Raw genomic sequence first — 19,253 nt, 5'->3', positions numbered from 1 at the left:
CATTCCGTAGCCCAGTGGTAAAGTGTTTGCTTGATGCGCGGTTGGTCTAGGATCGATCCCCGTCGGTTGACCCATTGGGCTATTTCTCGTTCCAACCAGTGCTCCACAACTGGTGTAACAAAGGCTGTGGTATGTTCTATCCTGTCTGTTGGATGGTGCATATAAAAGATCCCTTGCAGCTAATCGAAAAGAGTAGCCCATGAAGTGGCGACAGCGGGTTTCCACTCTCAATATCTGTGTGGTCCTTAACCATATGTCTGACGCCATATAACCGTAAATAAAATGTGTTGAGTGCATCGTTAAATAAAACATTTCCTTCTTCTTCTATTAACATTCTGTACAACTTTACATTTTTGTATTTTATACAAGCAAAACATCTCTAATAGTGAATTAAATTTGGTCTCAGATAACATGTGTGTTCCCTAATTTCTTTCCTTCAGTATATTTCTGATTTTTGTTACAGGAATGAAACATTTACACTCTACTGAAATGCATAACACCTGTAACAAACATTATATATGTGACGATACACACAGTAAAACATGACACAAGTCTGTTTTTGTGTTTCAGACATGCCTACAACATCGCTATTAACGATGTCCATGTGATGCTGGTGAAGTCGTTGCTCGACCTTCTGCTCAAAGAGAGTGGAGCCAAGGAATCCAATCAGCTTTTGACCTATCTCAAACCTGTAAGTTTTGTCTCTAGAAGTCAGAGTTTAAATATGAGACAAAGTGACACCTGGGCCCAGTTCCACGAAGTGATCTTAGTGCTAAGATCATCTTAAGTGCATACGGTAGCTATTCACTTTTACGGTGATCTTAGCGCTAAGATCATCTTAAGTGCATACGGTAGCTATTCACTTTTACAGTGATCTTAGCGCTAAGATCATCTTAAGTGCATACGGTAGCTATTCACTTTTACGGTGATCTTAGCGCTAAGATCATCTGAAGTGCATACGGTAGCTATTCATTTTACGGTGATCTTAGCGCTAAGATCATCTTAAGTGTAACAGTAGCTATTCACTTTTACGGTGATCTTAGTGCTAAGATCATCTTAAGTGCATACCGTAGCTATTCACTTTTACAGTGATCTTAGCACTAAGATCATCTTAAGTGCATACGGTAGCTATTCATTTTACAGTGATCCTAGCGCTAAGATCATCTTTAGTGCATACAATAGCTATTCACTTTTACGGTGATCTTAGCGCTAAGATCATCTTAAGTGCATACAGTAGCCATTCACTTTTACAGTGATCCTAGCGCTAAGATTGCTTTGTAAACTGGGGCCAGAACTTGATATTTAAGGGGAGCTATCACTCTCACTCTCCATCACCCCCCTGAGTAATTTTTAGCTCCTCTAGAATGTGAATTTATATGGTATCAATATGGTAATACAGGGCTCTCCCTGACCATTGCTAAATTAAACAATTGCTAATTTTTATAAAATAGCTACAACAGTTAGTAGTTGGCCAATAAAAGTTGGCCAATTAGCCCTTTTTTCATAATTCTCAAGTAAATATTTTACATACATGTAATTCAAAATTGATTAAAACTAAATTATTTCTGGTGTGAGCCCTATTATTATTTTAAATGGCTCCCCATAATCTGAGTTAGGGAAGCAATTAACTCCCCTCATTTTTCATGTCGAGATATGCAACACCCAGGATCCATCTGAACTTGTGTCTGCTCTAAAAACCTTTAAGTTATTTTTCTAAGATTCACAATTTTTGTAGTCCATTCTATAGACTCAAGTTTGGCTGTTGCCAAACCAGAAGGTACTTTCTTTATAATTAATATTTTCCTGCTTGTTACCCAGGAGCCAGTAAATTATGTATTGGGTATTGCCTTTGATGAGATATTAGGTGATTTTGGCCCAGATTTTATTTGGCGTAAATCAGACTGCATTAGACTGCATTAGACAGCAAATATGTTTGAACATTTACGATTCAGTTGTTGATAAAACATTTGTTTATGAATATAGACTTATATCTGACTTATTTTTTAGTTTTAGATAAAACATTTAATCTATGAATATGGACTAATACTTGATCGTTTTTGTTTCAGTTTTTGAAAAAACATTTGGGTCTGTTGAAAAACTACATCCGGAGCAGTGAAGGTCAGCTGGACTGTCTGCAAGCAATCGAGGTTTGTTGGTTATCCGTACATCCTCTATAGAGGTATCACAGCTGGGATATAGCTCAGGCGGTAGAGCGCTCACCTAGAGGTTTTTTAGTCAAAGGATTGAATCCTCCCATTACTGGACCCTTTCTCTGATTGGGCTTTTCAGTCCTAACCAGTGTGCCTCAAAACTGGAATATCAAAGGACATGGTATGTACTGTCCTGTCTATGGGAAAATCCATGTCAAAAATTCCTTCCTCCTATTGGAAAAATATTGTGGGTTTCCTCTGAACACTACATGTAAGAATTGCCAGATGTTTGACATCCAATAGCCGAAGGTTAATAAATCTATGTGCTCTAGTTTTGTTGTAAAACAAAACAAATGTTTGACATCCAATAGCCGATGATTAATAAATCAATGTGCTCTAGTGGTGTCGTTAAACAAAACTAATGTTTGACATCCAATAGCCAATGCTTAATAATTTAATCGATGTGCTCTAGACATGTAAAATGAAACAAATATTTGACATTCAATAGACAATGATTAATTAATCAATTTTCTCTAGTTGTGTTGTAAAACAAAATAATTTTTTGACCTCCAATTGACGATTAAATAATCGATGTGCTCTAGTGGTGTTTTAAAACAAAACAAATGTTTGACATCCAGTAGCCGAAGATTAATGATTTAACCAATATGCTGAAGTAGTGTTATAAAACAAAATAATGTTTGTCTGTTAAAAGTTGTTCTGTGTGCATTGTTACATTGAAGATGCTATGTTTATTCAAGTTGTGTGTTGTGTGCACTGTTCCTCACTGTGTTCACCAGTTGTTGTTGTTGTGTACAGGAGTTCAGCATTGAGAGTGTTGTTGTCAAGCACTGCGTGGTGAAGATTATAAAACAAAATAATGTTTGTTTCTTAAAAGTTGTTCTGTGTGCATTGTCACATTGAAGACGCTATGTTTATTCAAGTTGTGTGTTGTGTGCGCTGTTCCTCACTGTGTTCACCAGTTGTTGTTGTTGTGTACAGGAGTTCAGCATTGAGAGTGTTGTTGTCAAGCACTGCGTGGTGAAGATTATAAAACAAAATAATGTTTGTTTGTTAAAAGTTGTTCTGTGTGCATTGTCACATTGAAGACGCTATGTTTATTCAAGTTGTGTGTTGTGTGCGCTGTTCCTCACTGTGTTCACCAGTTGTTGTTGTTGTGTACAGGAGTTCAGCATTGAGAGTGTTGTTGTCAAGCACTGCGTGGTGAAGATTATAAAACAAAATAATGTTTGTTTGTTAAAAGTTGTTCTGTGTGCATTGTTACATTGAAGACGCTATGTTTATTCAAGTTGTGTGTTGTGTGCGCTGTTCCTCACTGTGTTCACCAGTTGTTGTTGTTGTGTACAGGAGTTCAGCATTGAGAGTGTTGTTGTCAAGCACTGCGTGGTGAAGATTATAAAACAAAATAATGTTTGTTTGTTAAAAGTTGTTCTGTGTGCATTGTTACATTGAAGACGCTATGTTTATTCAAGTTGTGTGTTGTGTGCGCTGTTCCTCACTGTGTTCACCAGTTGTTGTTGTTGCTGTGTACAGGAGTTCAGCATTGAGAGTGTTGTTGTCAAGCACTGCGTGGTGAAGATTATAAAACAAAATAATGTTTGTTTGTTAAAAGTTGTTCTGTGTGCATTGTTACATTGAAGACGCTATGTTTATTCAAGTTGTGTGTTGTGTGCGCTGTTCCTCACTGTGTTCACCAGTTGTTGTTGTTGTGTACAGGAGTTCAGCATTGAGAGTGTTGTTGTCAAGCACTGCGTGGTGAAGATTATAAAACAAAATAATGTTTGTTTGTTAAAAGTTGTTCTGTGTGCATTGTTACATTGAAGACGCTATGTTTATTCAAGTTGTGTGTTGTGTGCGCTGTTCCTCACTGTGTTCACCAGTTGTTGTTGTTGCTGTGTACAGGAGTTCAGCATTGAGAGTGTTGTTGTCAAGCACTGCGTGGTGAAGATCGTCCACAACCTGTACGAGATGGACCTGCTGGAGGAGACCGCCATCTTCCAGTGGCACAAGGACACGCCCGACTCCGACGACATTCAGGTTTCCATGGAGATCAGAAAACAGGTACAGTCCATATATAGATAGTATTTACCATAAGTACATACTGGACTCCAAGGACATTCAGGATCTGCATGGAGATAAAAAACACAGGTACAATCCATATATAGATTGTATTTACCACAAGGATATGCCCGACTCGGAGGATATTCAGGTCTCCATGGAGATCAGAAAACAGGTACAGTCCATATATAGATTGTATTTACCACAAGGACACGCCCGACTCCGAGGACATTCAGGTCTCCATGGAGATCAGAAAACAGGGACAGTCCATATATAGATAAGACTGAAGACATTCAGGTCTCCATGGAGATCAAAAAATAGGTACAGTCCATATATAGATTGTATTTACCACAAGGACACGCCCGACTCCGAGGACATTCAGGTCTCCATGGAGATCACAAAACAGGCACAGTCCATATATAGATAAGACACTGACGACATTCAGGTCTCCATGGAGATAAAAAAATAGGTACAGTCCATATATAGATTGTATTTACCACAAGGACACGCCCGACTCCGAGGACATTCAGGTCTCCATGGAGATCAGAAAACAGGCACAGTCCATATATAGATAAGACACTGACGACATTCAGGTGTCCATGGAGATCACAAAACAGGTTCATTCCATAGTTAAATAGTATTTACTACAATAATACATCACTCCAGGGACATGAATGTAGACTAATATTTTATTTTATCTATGGAGATAAAAAACCAACATGTTCTGTCCATATTTTTATAGCTTGTAAGTATACATTGTCTTTGTGTGGTGAAGTTTGTGCTTATTATATTTTTCTCTTTGTATACAAAAATAAACATAGATAAAAATGCAGATCAATTTCGCAACAACTTTTTAGTAATGGGTACTGCTAATTGCCATGGCGAATTTGGAATCAAGGTATTTTATTTCCCATTTGTGATTGATTATGTTGATCTTGTGTTTTGATGAACATCTTTTTTTATTACTCGTTAACAACATATTTTTGTCTTGTTTCAGGTGGCCCCTCTAATTAAATGGTTAAAAGAGGCTGAGGAAGAATCATCAGATGATAACTGAACAGTGTAGACTCTGGATCATCCTACACATTAGTGTGAAATTCTGACCAAGTGACAAAATTAAGGAGTCATAATCACATTATATACAATTGCACGGCTATATAGAAACTGAGGTAGACTCGTCAAGCCTGTGAGCTGAGTAGTGCTGAATGTCAGATATCTCAGCATTCATTGTATGGGGTTGGAAACTGGAAACACTGTGTGAGACCCAGATCAAAAAGAATAAATATTTGACCTATGAAAACCTGGATTTGTTAAATATCTTTTTTTCTTCTTCTCAAAATCAGTTTAATATTGGTGGTAATAGTTAAATTTAATATGACACTAAACATCACATTGTATCAGACATTTTTAAAGTGGAAAGAAAACTGAATTGAAAGATGGAAGTTTGTTTTGTGTAACGACACAACTAGAGCACATTGATTTATTAATCATCGGCTGTTGGGTGTCAAACGTGATAATTCTGACTCGTAGTCATCAGAGGAAGCTGTGGCAGGACGTAACCCAGTGGCAGAGCACTCGCTCGATGCGTGGTCGGTCTGGCATCGATCCCCATCGGTGGACCCATTGGGCTATTTCTCGTTCCAGCCAGTGCACCATGACTGGTATATCAAAGGCTGTGGTATGTATTACCCTGTCTGTGGGATGGTGCATATAAAAGATCCCTTGCCAATTGGAAAGAGTAGCCCATGAAGTGGTGACAGCAGGTTTCCTCTCTCAATATCGGTGTGGTCCTTAACCATATGTCTGATGTCATATAAAATATGCAAATAAAATGTGTTGAGTGTGTCGTTAAATAAAACATTTCCTTCCATCAAGTTTTTGTTATGTCCGAACCAATTACTGTGAAGCCCTATAAATATTATGTGTACAAGTCTATGGGAAAGTGCATATAACAAATCCCACGCTGTTATTTGGTTGGATCAGCATATGTGGCAGCAGGTTTCTCCTTTCAGCCTTCACCATGTATTGAAATAGATGGAAGATATGTAGTGGCTGTAGGTTGCACTATACCAATTAATTTCCGGCTGGGTCGTAGTTCGAGGTGTACCGAACTTTTGATAGAGAAGTTAACACCACAAGTCCTGTGATTGGTTATAAATGTGAGTGTGTTGGTTGTAAAAAAAATTAGTTTCATCTGGGCTAAAAATGTATGCAATTTTATTTGATGTAGTACCACCGTGTCAAGTAGCCTTGTGCTTGGAACATGTATGGGGTACCTGTAAAAAAAAGTACTAAAATTTTGTGCGAAACTAGGGGTGTTGCAGAAACATCTGGTTATACCGAAAATGAGCCATGAAAGGTACCATTTTCTGCAGTTAATACTTTGAGGTAGGGGTTGTAGTACTGATATTTATGGGTCACAGTTTGGTTGATATATTGCATATAGTGTTTTTAAACACAAACGTTAACATGGTCGCCTATGGGATTTGAATTGGTATAGTCCAACCTGTAGTTCATATAGTGTAACTACATGAAAGTGGAACTGCAATAAGAATACACAAAAGACTGAGTCTTCATGAAAATGTTGCATTTAGCTTTATATGTTAATAAATTTCAGAACTCCTAATGTCTTCCATCATTCATCAAGCATGGATCCAAATGGGGATGCGCTCACCTTTTTTTCCCTCCCGATGTCAAATTTTAAAAAAAGAAAAGGAAAAAAAGCCTGTTCAAACACCACTTAACATGCCCAGTGCCTATTTGTGTCCTTAAATGAGCTATAAAATATTATACTTCAGTGTTCGCACTACCCCATTATAGCCTGGCTGTTGAGTTTTGTCACCCTGCTGTTGAGGTTTTGTATCTATATATTAAGTCTAGTCTACTGCTGATCTGTTACAGGAAGGAAGGAAATGTTTTTTTAATGACTCACTCCATACATTTTATTTACGGTTAAGGACCACACAGATATTGAGAGAGGAAACCCACTGTCACCACTTCATGAGCTACTCTTTTTCGATTAGCAGCAAAGGATCTTTTACATGCACCATCACAGAGACAACATATTACATACCATGGCCTTTGTTACACTAGTTGTAGAGCACTGGCTGAAATGAGAAATGGGTTCTTGTTACAGGAGACCTGGACATAGATTGTACAGTACCCATATCATCTGTGATGAGTCACAAGTCTTTACATTGTCCCCTAAATTAAGTACCCTTGTGTCCTGTGCCTAGCCACTGGCCCTGTCAGCGACTGGGTATAGAATGGACGTGCCTGAACCTTCAATGAATATAGGTATAGGCATGTTAAAGGGACACACCCTAGTTTCAACCCGTGAAAATTAACACTAAGTTTAGTTAGTCTACAAACCTTAACACATTTGGATAAAGTTACAATTGAGTGAAACATGAGTCTGTGACTTTGAAATGGTGAAATACCCTCTAAAAACAGACCAAAACTCGACTCCATGACTGTTACTTCTCAGAGCAGAATAAGAGAAATGCATTTTGTCATATTAAAAACACCCAAAACACATCGAATGTACGGAGATGGATAATCTAAACAATAAAATCTAAGTAAAGTATGACTTCAGTTATCAAAAATGGGCTCTAATAGTAAAAAATATGCCTTAGTGTTTAAAAACTAGAATATGTCCCTTTAATAGAATTACATGGACACAAGTTAGGGGCGGGAAGTAGCCCAGTGGTAAAGTGTTCATTTGATGCACGGTCGGTCTAGGATCGATCCTCGTTGGTAGACCCATTGGGCTATTTCTTGTTCCAGCCAATGCTCCACAACTGGTGTACCAAAGGCCGTGGTATGCACTATCCTGTCTGAGATGTTGCATATAAAAGATCCCTTGTTGCCAATCGAAAAGAGTAGCCCATGAAGTGGCGACTGCGGGTTTCCTCTCTCAATATCTGTGTGGTCTTTAACCATATGTCCGATGCCATATAACTTGTAAATAAAATGTGTTGAGTGCATAGTTAAATAAAAACATTTCCTTCCTTCCTGGATACGTTACAACTGGGTTGTAAATTGTGTACCTTTATGTGCGACGGTTGTGATTGGAGAACACACTACCAAGGTGCAATAGGTTGTGGTTTCGATCCCCCACAGTGGATCCATTGTATTACTGCCTCTTTCATCCATGATTGGCAGGCAGCCTGTTTTCAACTTAGTTTACTTGAACTTGAAAATATTTTAATCTATATAAATAAGTTTTACTGGTGCTATAGACCTATGTAGTGATGTGCAAACCATTCTCAAAAGAAGGGTGTCAGGCAATGAAACAATATTTATCAACACCCATAAATTTAAGTAATTTGGTGCCATTTGTATTTCCTGGATCAATCTCCGTCGGTGGACCCATTGGGCTATTTCTCGTTCTGGCCAGTGCTCCACAACCAGTGTAACAAAGGCTGTGGTATGTACTATCCTGTCTGGGATGGTGCATATAAAAGATCCCTTGCTGCTAATTGAAAACAGTAGCCCATGAAGTGGTGACAGTGGGTTTCCTCTCTCAATACCTGTGTGGTCCTTAACCATATGTCCAACGCCATATAACCATAAATAAAATGTGTTGAGTGCATCGTTAAATAAAACATTTCCTTCCTTTCTTCCATTTGTATTTAACCAGATCCACTCCCCACCCATAAATGACCCTCCAGTCATTTATGATAAAAATAATAACAAACACATAATTCAGTATGAATTTTTTTTCCAAGTGACACATAATAAATCTGAAATGCCTAGATAAAAACATGACCAATGAAACAATGAGCAGTTTATAAAAAAAGACCATGAACATCACACGATGAAGCAATGGATGGACAGGACATACTGCAGCTTACTGGAACACCTAGTGTTATCACTTAACTTCAGCGTCTACAGTCAAGAAAATCACATTCCCATATTAGCTTTAGTGAAATGGGCTACCACGAGTTTGTCATTTAAATACACTTGATTGTAATATTTCTAGGTAATAAAATTATTTTTAAATAAAAAACATGACAAACTTAAAAAAACATACTAATAACTACATTTGGGATGAACTTTCAAATTGTGTTTTGGTACTGGAAGAAAGGTTTTAACGAAATTACCCTTTTTGTAAACATGATTAGGGTGACCCGAAATATAAAGATATACATATTATAAGCAAGATTTAAAAAATATATATTTCCATTAATTTTTAAAAAGAGGCTATATTGGTTAAAAAAATATATATATTAAAAAATACAAACATGTCACAAATGCTATAAACTAGAACTGTTCTTTAAAACTGTTGTTTTTCTTTTCCAAATGGCTTTTTTTCCCCCCACACAAAAAGAGAGAGAATTCTTTGAAAGTGTTGGTAGAACTGCCACACCTTAAAGGGGAATGTCATATCCTTGAGTGTTGACACTGAACGAGAGATTCATCTGAATTCAGTTTTAATGTGTACAAGACTGATATGAGCCATTTCAGTCCATAATATTATTACACAGCACACGATCAATATCAATATACACAATGTTAGTAACAGTTCACAGATGTTGTATTGTGTTGAGTATTATATATTAAACAGTAAAATCAGAGTTAGCAACTTACAAAATTTAATGTGGAAGCATACTTTACATGGCTTGAAGTATGAAATGTATGTTGTTCAATCACAAAAATGAAAATGGCCGATTTTTAAACATTACAAATGAAATGGCTGATGTTTATTGACAATGTTTTATTGCGATGTCTGGACTAACATTATATTAAGTTTTTAGTTCTGTGTAGACATTTTGAGAAGGTTTCTATGGGTTACTTGGGGTTACTAGGCATGACATGGGTGTACAAGAAAGCAGTGCTGTGAACACAAAGCGATCAGTCACCCGAGAGAAAACATGCACGCTAATCACTACCCTTAGGTTGTGTGTGTGGTTGTGTGTGTGTGTGTGTGTGTGTGTGTATGTGTGTATGTGTGTATGTGTGTGTGTGTGTGTGTGTGTTATTTTGTGCATGAAACTTTCATTTCTTTTACAGTGGCAACACAAGGTATGAATACATAGCTGCCAAATACAAATTAAAAAAAACCCCAATTTTTGTTTTATGTGTATATATTTTTAATGTTTTAGATATCATACACTAAGTTTTTGATTCAATTTTCACATATTTTCTTTAAATCTACATTTAAAAAAACAATTACAATTTCCTCTCATTACCACCTGAAAACAAAAATTTCTAATAAAGTCCAGTTTGCTTCATAATGTCCCACGGTTAACACTGTTTGAATAATATTTGTTTTTAAATACAAAAAACGTGTGTGCTATAATGTACTATAAGCAGACAGAAGTTTTCACTTGAAATGCTACACACCTCACCATCTTACACAGGATAACGTGTATTGACTTCTGTTCAGCAGTTTGATGATACATCTCAAACAAAATGACAGAGAAAACAGCACTGGTTCAACAATAAATAGAGCTTTGTTTTAACAATAAACAAGTCGTGTACTTACAGTATAAACCTATAAATATATATAACTGTATTGGTTAACAAAGAAATACTGATAGATGTCCTCACGGTAGGGTGATAGAGGATAAAAAATACTTTATTTGAGATTCAACAGGAACAAGATTTAACCACGTACGATAATAGAGTCTCTGACACTAGTATTGGAGGTAGGCCTACATATATATATATATATATTTTAATCTTTTATGAAGTTAGATGTATAACATAACAAACATCAGGATGACCAGAAACACATTGGAGTTACCAAAATTGATAATTTCAGCAAGAACTTGTTAGTTATGCGTGATATTTAACAATCCATATAATGTGTAATGACCGAATATATTTTACAATGCATGATAATTAGGATCAGTAGTCTGTATTTTAAAATTACGTTAGCTTGCATACACTCCACCAACTATTATGAATATTAATTAACAATGTAGATATATATTTTTGGAGATGATGAATAACAAAAACGTAATGGAGGGGGGTATAACTATTGTTATGGAGAAGAGAAGTATTCATACTCAGACCCGTAGGAACCTGGGGGGGGGGGGGGGGGGGTGGTGGTGCATACCACCTAAGAACGTTTTGTGTGTCTCAATACATGAATAGAGAAAGAAAACTTTTATGAATTTTTTTTTTTCAAATGCCATTAGAAACATTGCCATTTTGCTCTGTATAGACTAGGAAATCGAGTTTGATACCATCCCCTAAATAACTTGTTTCCCTTACCCCCGTTAAAACCCCCATTTCTATGGGCTATACTAATAGTAACGAAACTCCCAGCACTGTTATAAGGAGGGAAAGTATACTTTGAAGCCCATGCCTTAGTACTATTTTAAACTGGCGGCGACTGGGAAATATGTACTAATAAACTGCATGGGATTTTTACAATATCATGAATGACTTGAAAATGCTGTCAACCACAGGGGCTTGTAGCACTCTTGTAGCACTCCAGCAAGTATATATCTATACAATAAATAAATACTGTATAACGATTGCTGTATATACATATTTATAAATTGTCCAATAAGGCTTGCCGAGGTGTCGTAAAGATCGCCTTAAGCCGATGAGGCTGCCGACCAATGTTCTTCTGCATATAATGAGGTTTTGAAAACCGGTTTCATACATGTATGATGTCTACAAAATGATCACCAGATCTATACAGATTTTGTATTGTCCTTTTGGGAATTCCCAGTCCTCCAATGTCAAAATAATTCATTTATGAAATACATATATACAGAGTTCTCATTAGGCATTTAAAAAGTGTGCGTTTCCGCGAACATGCTGAATAAATTACATAGAGTAGGTCAGCTTACACCCCCCCCCCCCCCCCCAACCACCCCACCCCACATTTTAAATCTTTTCACCTGTATATTAATAAATAAGATTGGAAAAAAGAAAATACATTAAAAAACATTTTTTTAGGTCTATCCTTTTTTTAGTTCGGGTCGGGTTCCCGGAAACACATACTTTTTTATGCCTTAGCATGATTAGTTAGAGTTAAGTAGACAATCAAACAACTAGACAACATGTTATTTACAAATGTACAAAATAAATATGAATTAACAGCGTGAGCAATGGGCCAGTACTTGATTGGCATTAAACACAACGCGCAACCAACTCCGTCCAAGGCAACTAGGCTACTAGCTCTACTGCTAATCGTACATGTTAAAAACCAGTAGAAGCTAAAAATGATCACGAATATTATATATAGAATAAAACCAGACAAACACAAATGAGTGAGTAACAGGAGTGACCAAAAGTCAATACTAGTAAACTAAACTTCACAACACAGACTCTCCAAACTCATTCACACGTGATAATGCAAGCGAATATGGCCGTTGACAACATTTACACACGCAATGTACTTAGATATGAAGCTATATATGTAGTGCTGGAACACAATGAGGCACATTAATTCATTATCTGAATCCAGGTACTGCAACACTTAGCCTACTGTAATAGCAATATTTCCGAGGAATGAAAATGTCTTGTCTACCATATTCATTCAATGAATAAAGAAAACATTTGTGATGTAACATGCTGGATAACCCTCCCCACCCACCCCCCCCCCCACCCCCCAAAAAAAAAAAACATTTAAAGAAGAAAAAAGATGTATTTAATATTTTTATTTTAAACTGAGATGGACATACATAGGTGCAACTGTTAACCGAGTCTAGGGGTTGCAGTTTATGAGAAGTGGCGTTAAAACGCGAAAACATAAAATGGGAATAAAACCGCAAAACGTCGCCATCGCCTTTTGACTAATACACGCGTTATAGTAAAATGAGGCGAAGTCAGGGATTGTGCCCGGGAGAGACGTGCTTGAACCTTAATTGGATATAAGCGCGTTAATATGTTATCCAACCTAATCCTATTGTAAAATTATAGCACGCACGCGATAGTAAAACTATAACAAACACGTGATAATAAAACCAACAAGCACGTGATGGTAAAGCTATAGCACTCGCGTAATAAATACGATGCTAAAAGGTCATTTTGTTAATTATACATAAACAGCGAGACAGTTTGTTTTGTTTAACGACAAATACATGGGCCTAAGTCCCATTCAGTTTTAGAACTACACTACTACGGCACCTGCATATTAAAGTCTAGCAGTCTGAACACGCTTAATGAAAACAGCAATCAAACCGTTTAAATGTTTGAATAGATTCTAAGTATGATCATCACCAAAGACCCTTATTTCCAGCAGCATGTTCAGGATGGCCAAATGTTCGCGAACAATTTGACTGGCACCATCATTTCCAGTCATATCACGTTCATTTAAAGTTAGGCGCAAGCACCAGTCTGACGAACGACCGCGATCGCTCGTCCAACTGAACATGCAACGAGCGGACCGGTCGAATGACACGTGTGGAGATATAAAGGTTATTACACGAGGTTGTATGCGATATGAAGTTTATTCAGAATAAACATTTTAATAACATAATGCAATATTTACTATAGCTGTGCGGTTCGGCGACATATATGAAATGCTGTGTATACATTATGCATTATTATGTTTTAATTACTATAGTAATCATAACGCCCGACTTCAATTCTTACCATTACTAATGCAATAAACTAAGGGGTTTACTATAACAATCCCGTGGCCACATTTTCGAAGCCATCTTAGCGCTACGAAGTCGTAAAAGCATTGTAGATTGTAACGTCACTACAGCACACACCATAATGACGTCATATGTTACGATGGTTTTATGATTTCGTAGGTTAAGATTGCTTCGAAAATATGGGTCGAACCCCTGCTTGGGACGTTACTCCTCGCGTGTGATGATGTGTAACCACTGGCATGACGACACAGACGATATGATGAAAAAACCAACATCACAAATGAAATCTTCCATACTGGCCGAACGTTTAAAACACTTGCACAGTGACTCAAGCAATCTAAAAAAAAATGGCGATTGAAAACAAGAATGTATGAATGTAAGTGTCAAGATGAGTAAATACATTCAGAGGTGTATAATGGAATACGTCTATGAATGAAAGCTAATTAATTTAACAGCCACAAAACTGGCGCACACAAAGACATTTTTTTTTCTATCAGAACACAGATGTGTGTAAGACGAAAAGAAAAACAAGAGCCCAGATTTCGTTTTGCCAATAAATGAAAATGATTAATTTATTCGGACTGTAATGCAGTTTTGTACTTCGGTAATAGATGGCTCGCACGCGATTCAGTCATGCAAAATCCAACTGGTACGTCTGGGATGCGTTCAGTATACAGGTTTTGTGACAAGCACTCGCTAAACAGTTTGACTGATTCCCGTCCTATCACAAACGTGTTTTAATGTTCAGCGCAAAAACGAGGATAATAAACCTTTCGAAACGTCGCGGAGCTCAAAAACCCCCAACTGAATACAGATATGGTGTCATCGTGACGTATTTATACATAGCTGAGTCAAGTAGCATTAACAGTTTTAATTAAACACTGTACGTTAAATCGTCGTTCTATTGAAAATGCTTATGCAATTTACGTCGCAAGATGGTCGTATTCTGTAAATGTTTAGCATAATGTCTGATGATTTCAATCTTTCAAAACGTTAATTATCTCTGAAAGAATAATGAAGTTTGGCATGTAGTGAGACAGATGATTCATTCGATATAGCTGCCAAATTCAGACGAAATTCACACCGTATTGTTTTCCGTATTTGCACAGCATAGCACAGGTACAATATGTCCCCCACAACAGTTTTTAGTTCTATCCTTAACACACAACAGCTACAAGAAAAAAACGCACACACTTTATAAAACAACAATAATGCTTTTTTCCACTGATTTCAACCACAATTTTGTTTTAGTAGGAACAGATACTAAAAGTAACTTAAAGGTCATCTCACACCTACACTCAGTAGATAAGTGTTCTAAAAAGCTAAATGAATAACGAAGCTGGTAGCAGAACAGAATGAAATCATTACCCTGTATTGCGAACATGTCCGCCGTACTAATGGTGTATGAAACTAATTACATGAAAGCATTTCATCAACCACTGTACTGAGTGGAATTTGAGACGAACCCAAAGCACAATTATATAACATTGTAGCAAAAATGAATAAGAGATAACGAACATACTAACCGGTAGTAATGTGTTAAAGTACTTAACGAAACGTAACGCTACTCCGGATGATTATATCACGTCATTACAAAATGAAAGATTCCAATGGACTCGATGTCTTATACACTTGATATAGCTTATCTGGACTTATTTCTCAACCCATGTCTTATACACTTGATATAGCTTATATGGAGCTATTTCTCACCCCATGTCTTATACACTTGATATAGCTTATATGGAATTATTTCTCACCCCATGTCTTATACATTTGATGTAGCTTATCTAGTGTTATTTCTCAACCCATGTCTTATACATTTGATGTAGTTTATCTAGTGTTATTTCTCACCCCATGTCTTGTACATTTGATATAGCTTATCTGATGTTATTTCTCAACCCATGTCTTATACATTTGATATAGCTTATCTGATGTTATTTCTCAACTCATGTCTTATACATTTGATGTAGCTTATCTGGCGTTATTTCTCAACCCATGTCTTATACATTTGATGTAGCTTATCTGGCGTTATTTCTCAACCAACGTCTTGTAAACTTGATATAGCTTATCTGGCGTTATTTCTCAACCCATGTCTTGTAAAATTGATATAGCTTATCTATTGTTATTTCTCACCCCATGTCTTGTAAACTTGATATAGCTTATCTATTGTTATTTCTCACCCCATGTCTTGTACACTTGATGTTTTCTGATGTTATTTCTCAACCCATGGCTTACACATTTGATATAGTTGATTTAGAGTTATTTCTCAACCAACGTCTTGTACATTTGATGTAGCTTATCTGGTGTTATTTCTCACCCCATCCCGATATACCCTTGACGTTTGCTTTTACATTAATTGAATCCCAGTAAACGTTCTAACCCGTGACAAGACACATACACATGTCCACCCCTACGCATCTAAAATAGACCATTGACCACGAATAGCAACAGTGGTAGACAGACTAGTAATTAGTGTTTCCCTTTCAGTTAGAGTACTTTACATTCATTGTCGTCTGTTTAAGACAATTATCCAGTTTGCTTACAGTCCGATTTTGTGTTAAATACAAGTAATGAGACTTTGCTGTTCCTTTCATGATTCTATAGACTCGAGAAAAACTGTTATAAACAGTTAATACCAAAACTAATTATTACCATCTCCTTAAAGAACAGTAACATGTCAGCCAGCGAGAGAAACGTTTTATAGAGTGGCACGCCTCTTTTCTAGGACTAATTAACCACATCTAAAATATAACACTAAGTTTAAGAAAGACGTATTCAGATGAAGAAACATAATTCGTCAGAGAACAACATTGATATAGTATATCACTGACAGACAACACACTGCAACTGAAGATAAAATATCCATGGATCATGGCGAAATAATTACAAACAATTAGCAAAAAACAAGCATGTCCTATGCTTAACTTGAATCACATAACACTTTCCAGTTTCGTTTGCCGCTTTCTTTCTGCTTTTTGTAATATAGACATGATAACATTTTCCAAATGAGCTTACACTGTTTTTCAATCTGATGGTTGTCATAGAGGCATGATATCATTTTCCAGTTTAGCTTACAGTGATGAATGCCTTTGACAGTCGTTTGTAATACAGACATAACATTTTTTAACTTAGGTTGTGTTGTTGTACAGACACAATAACATATTCCCAATTTAGCTTGTATCTTTTTCTACTTGTTGTTCGTAATGCAAACACGGTAACATTTTTCCAATTTTGCTTGCATTTGTTCTAGCTGTTGTTGATAATACAGACACGATAACATTTCCCCAGGTTAACTTATATATTTTTTTCTATTCTAGCTGTTGTTCGTAATTCAAACACCATGACGTTTTCCAATTTAGAGCTTGTGTTTTTTCTAGCTGTTGATTCTTAATACAGACATAACTATGAGTTTCCAATTTGTCGTTTTTCTCTTAATTAGTTAAAAGACATGCCAACGGTTTCCGGTTTCAACTCGCTTCTAGTTTCTCTTCTCTGCTGTGTGTGTGTTGTGGATGGCTAGTTGAGTATGTTGACAGTATTGCACAATGAGGGAAGAAACCCGCGGCTACATGTTGGTGTCGATGACGGAGTGTTTGGAGTTGCGGTGTTCCTCCGTCGTTTCGTACGCGTTCAGCGTCGCAAACCGGTTGTCCTTCAGATGGGTGATGTTGGCGCTGATGGATATCAGGAAATGAATCTAAAAAACGTGAAACAGAAGAAACAAGATGAACGCGCCATTAAGGTGGAAAGTAACTTGATAGGATTCGTGATTAACTGGGTTAAAAAACGACAACAAATAAACCCCAAAAGCGTGCCAATCGATGAGTCCGAAAACGTAAACAGAAGAAACAAGATGAACGCGTCATGAAGGTGAAAAATAACCTCTCGTTGGATTCGTGATTAACTTGGTGGAAAAACAACAACAACAAACAATCTCAAAAACACTGACATAATATGGTGAAACAGTTGGGTTGAGTGTTTTGTATGTGTAACTCATGCTGACACATTGGTGAAGTCATTGGGTTTTAGGCTTCATAATTCATAATCAACTTCGGAAAAACCACACCAATAAACAGGTCCCTAGGAACGATATCTGGAGTGGGTGGCACAATCTTCAGTGAAGGGGGTACAGTTTCTAGTTGGAAGGGGAACAATTCGTATTTTTATCTTATTAAAAATACCCATACATTTTCGTCCTCAAGTGGAGGGCGGTGAGTGGAGAGGGGACACAGTCCACCCCCTTCCCCGGTTCCTCCGGGCCTGCTGAAAACTACATATTACAATTACTAAATGTTTGACATCCAATAACGGATGATCAATTAATCAGTGTACTCTTGTAGTGTTGTCATACACAATAAAACGTTTTAGTTATTAGGCAGTGTAAAACAGTACCGTCTACTACATCGTTTTACCGTTATATTACTTATTATTAAAACGTCTTGCTTAAATTATCAATGTGTTTATGGTCGTCCTAATCTTTAGCGGCTCCAAAATGCATCTCATCTGCGAACCCCCCTTCAAACCCCCCTCCCCCCAAAAAAAACAACAACAAAAAACAACCTAAAGTCAGTGAAGCACAAAATTACATTAAAATGACTCGGAGGAGATAACTACTTAGCAGTACTATCAGCAACTAAAATCTGCTAATTGTAGTAACAGAAAAGATGGTTGAACTTGAACTTTGTTAAATAATTCATGAACGGTACTAAACAATGACTAACACCTATTTGCTGTTTACACTGGTATATTAGACGTTGAAAGACTGGAGAGAAATATCTTACCAAGCTGACGGAGACGAGTAACGCCGAGACGAATGCTATTGCATAACACACCAGAATGTCGTAGGACTGAAAAACAAATCACAGTCTGTCAAATGCAAGTCAATCTCTCTCTCTCTCTCTCTCTCTCTCTCTCTCTCTCTCTCTCTCTCTCACACACACACACGCGCAGACACACACACACACACACACACACACACACACGCACGCATACGCATACATCGTCCCTCTCTCCTCGTTTTCTCTTTCTTTCTATTCGTCAGTCTGACTCTGTCCCCACGTTCTTTCTCCCCCCCCCCCCCCCTCTCTCTCTCTCTTCGAAAATGGTGTCTACCCTTTCGTTAACATTTAAAGTAGTATCAGAATTTCATGTTAACAAATCAAGTCACGCATAACATTGTTATACTAATATAAAAGTATAGTGTCAATTAATTTCACAGCTGTACTTAAAACTGAAGCATTACTTAGAACATTTTTTATCAGATATTTGACGGAAATACCGATGTTCATCTGATTAGTCCAAGTTAAAATAATATACAGCCAACGGGACAAACTATCTAAATCACCCCATCTTTGAAACAAAGGCCCCCAGATTATGTCGAAATAATATAATACAGTACTAATATTCAGATGTCCTTGCGATATGCTATAATCTGTTTGCCGAACCCTAAGTTTTGGCTGAA

General features: G+C 37.0%; 2 protein-coding genes across 6 annotated transcripts in view; one reads left to right on the top strand and one right to left on the bottom strand.

Annotated features, from left to right (window-relative positions):
- Nucleotides 1–5,526, top strand: part of LOC121375175 (translation initiation factor eIF-2B subunit epsilon-like) — a 32,935-nt gene extending 27,409 nt beyond the window's left edge. The window contains exons 13-16 of one of the 2 annotated variants that reach the window (XM_041502458.1): nucleotides 571–691; nucleotides 2,067–2,147; nucleotides 4,071–4,229; nucleotides 5,224–5,526. In XM_041502458.1, the coding sequence (XP_041358392.1) occupies nucleotides 571–691; nucleotides 2,067–2,147; nucleotides 4,071–4,229; nucleotides 5,224–5,283 (421 nt within the window). In that variant the 3' untranslated portion in view covers nucleotides 5,284–5,526. Of the gene's footprint in view, nucleotides 1–570; nucleotides 692–2,066; nucleotides 2,148–2,966; nucleotides 3,087–4,070; nucleotides 4,230–5,223 lie in introns of those variants that run through there. The other variant, XM_041502459.1, reaches the window with a different exon arrangement.
- Nucleotides 5,527–8,932: 3,406 nt separating this feature from the next.
- LOC121375727 (neuronal membrane glycoprotein M6-a-like) overlaps nucleotides 8,933–19,253 on the bottom strand; it is a 128,790-nt gene continuing 118,469 nt past the window's right edge. For all 4 annotated transcript variants that reach the window (XM_041503330.1, XM_041503329.1, XM_041503327.1 and 1 more), the window contains 2 exons: nucleotides 18,574–18,639; nucleotides 8,933–17,489 (listed from right to left, as the gene is read on the bottom strand). In XM_041503330.1, coding sequence (XP_041359264.1) covers nucleotides 17,358–17,489; nucleotides 18,574–18,639 — 198 coding nt within the window. In that variant the 3' untranslated portion in view covers nucleotides 8,933–17,357. The remainder of the gene's footprint in view (nucleotides 17,490–18,573; nucleotides 18,640–19,253) is intronic.

The sequence above is a fragment of the Gigantopelta aegis genome, chromosome 6, assembly GCF_016097555.1.
Source record: "Gigantopelta aegis isolate Gae_Host chromosome 6, Gae_host_genome, whole genome shotgun sequence".
NCBI lineage: Eukaryota > Metazoa > Mollusca > Gastropoda > Neomphalida > Peltospiridae > Gigantopelta > Gigantopelta aegis.
Note: the sequence above shows the minus strand (reverse complement) of the source record. Positions and strands in the feature narration are given on the sequence as shown.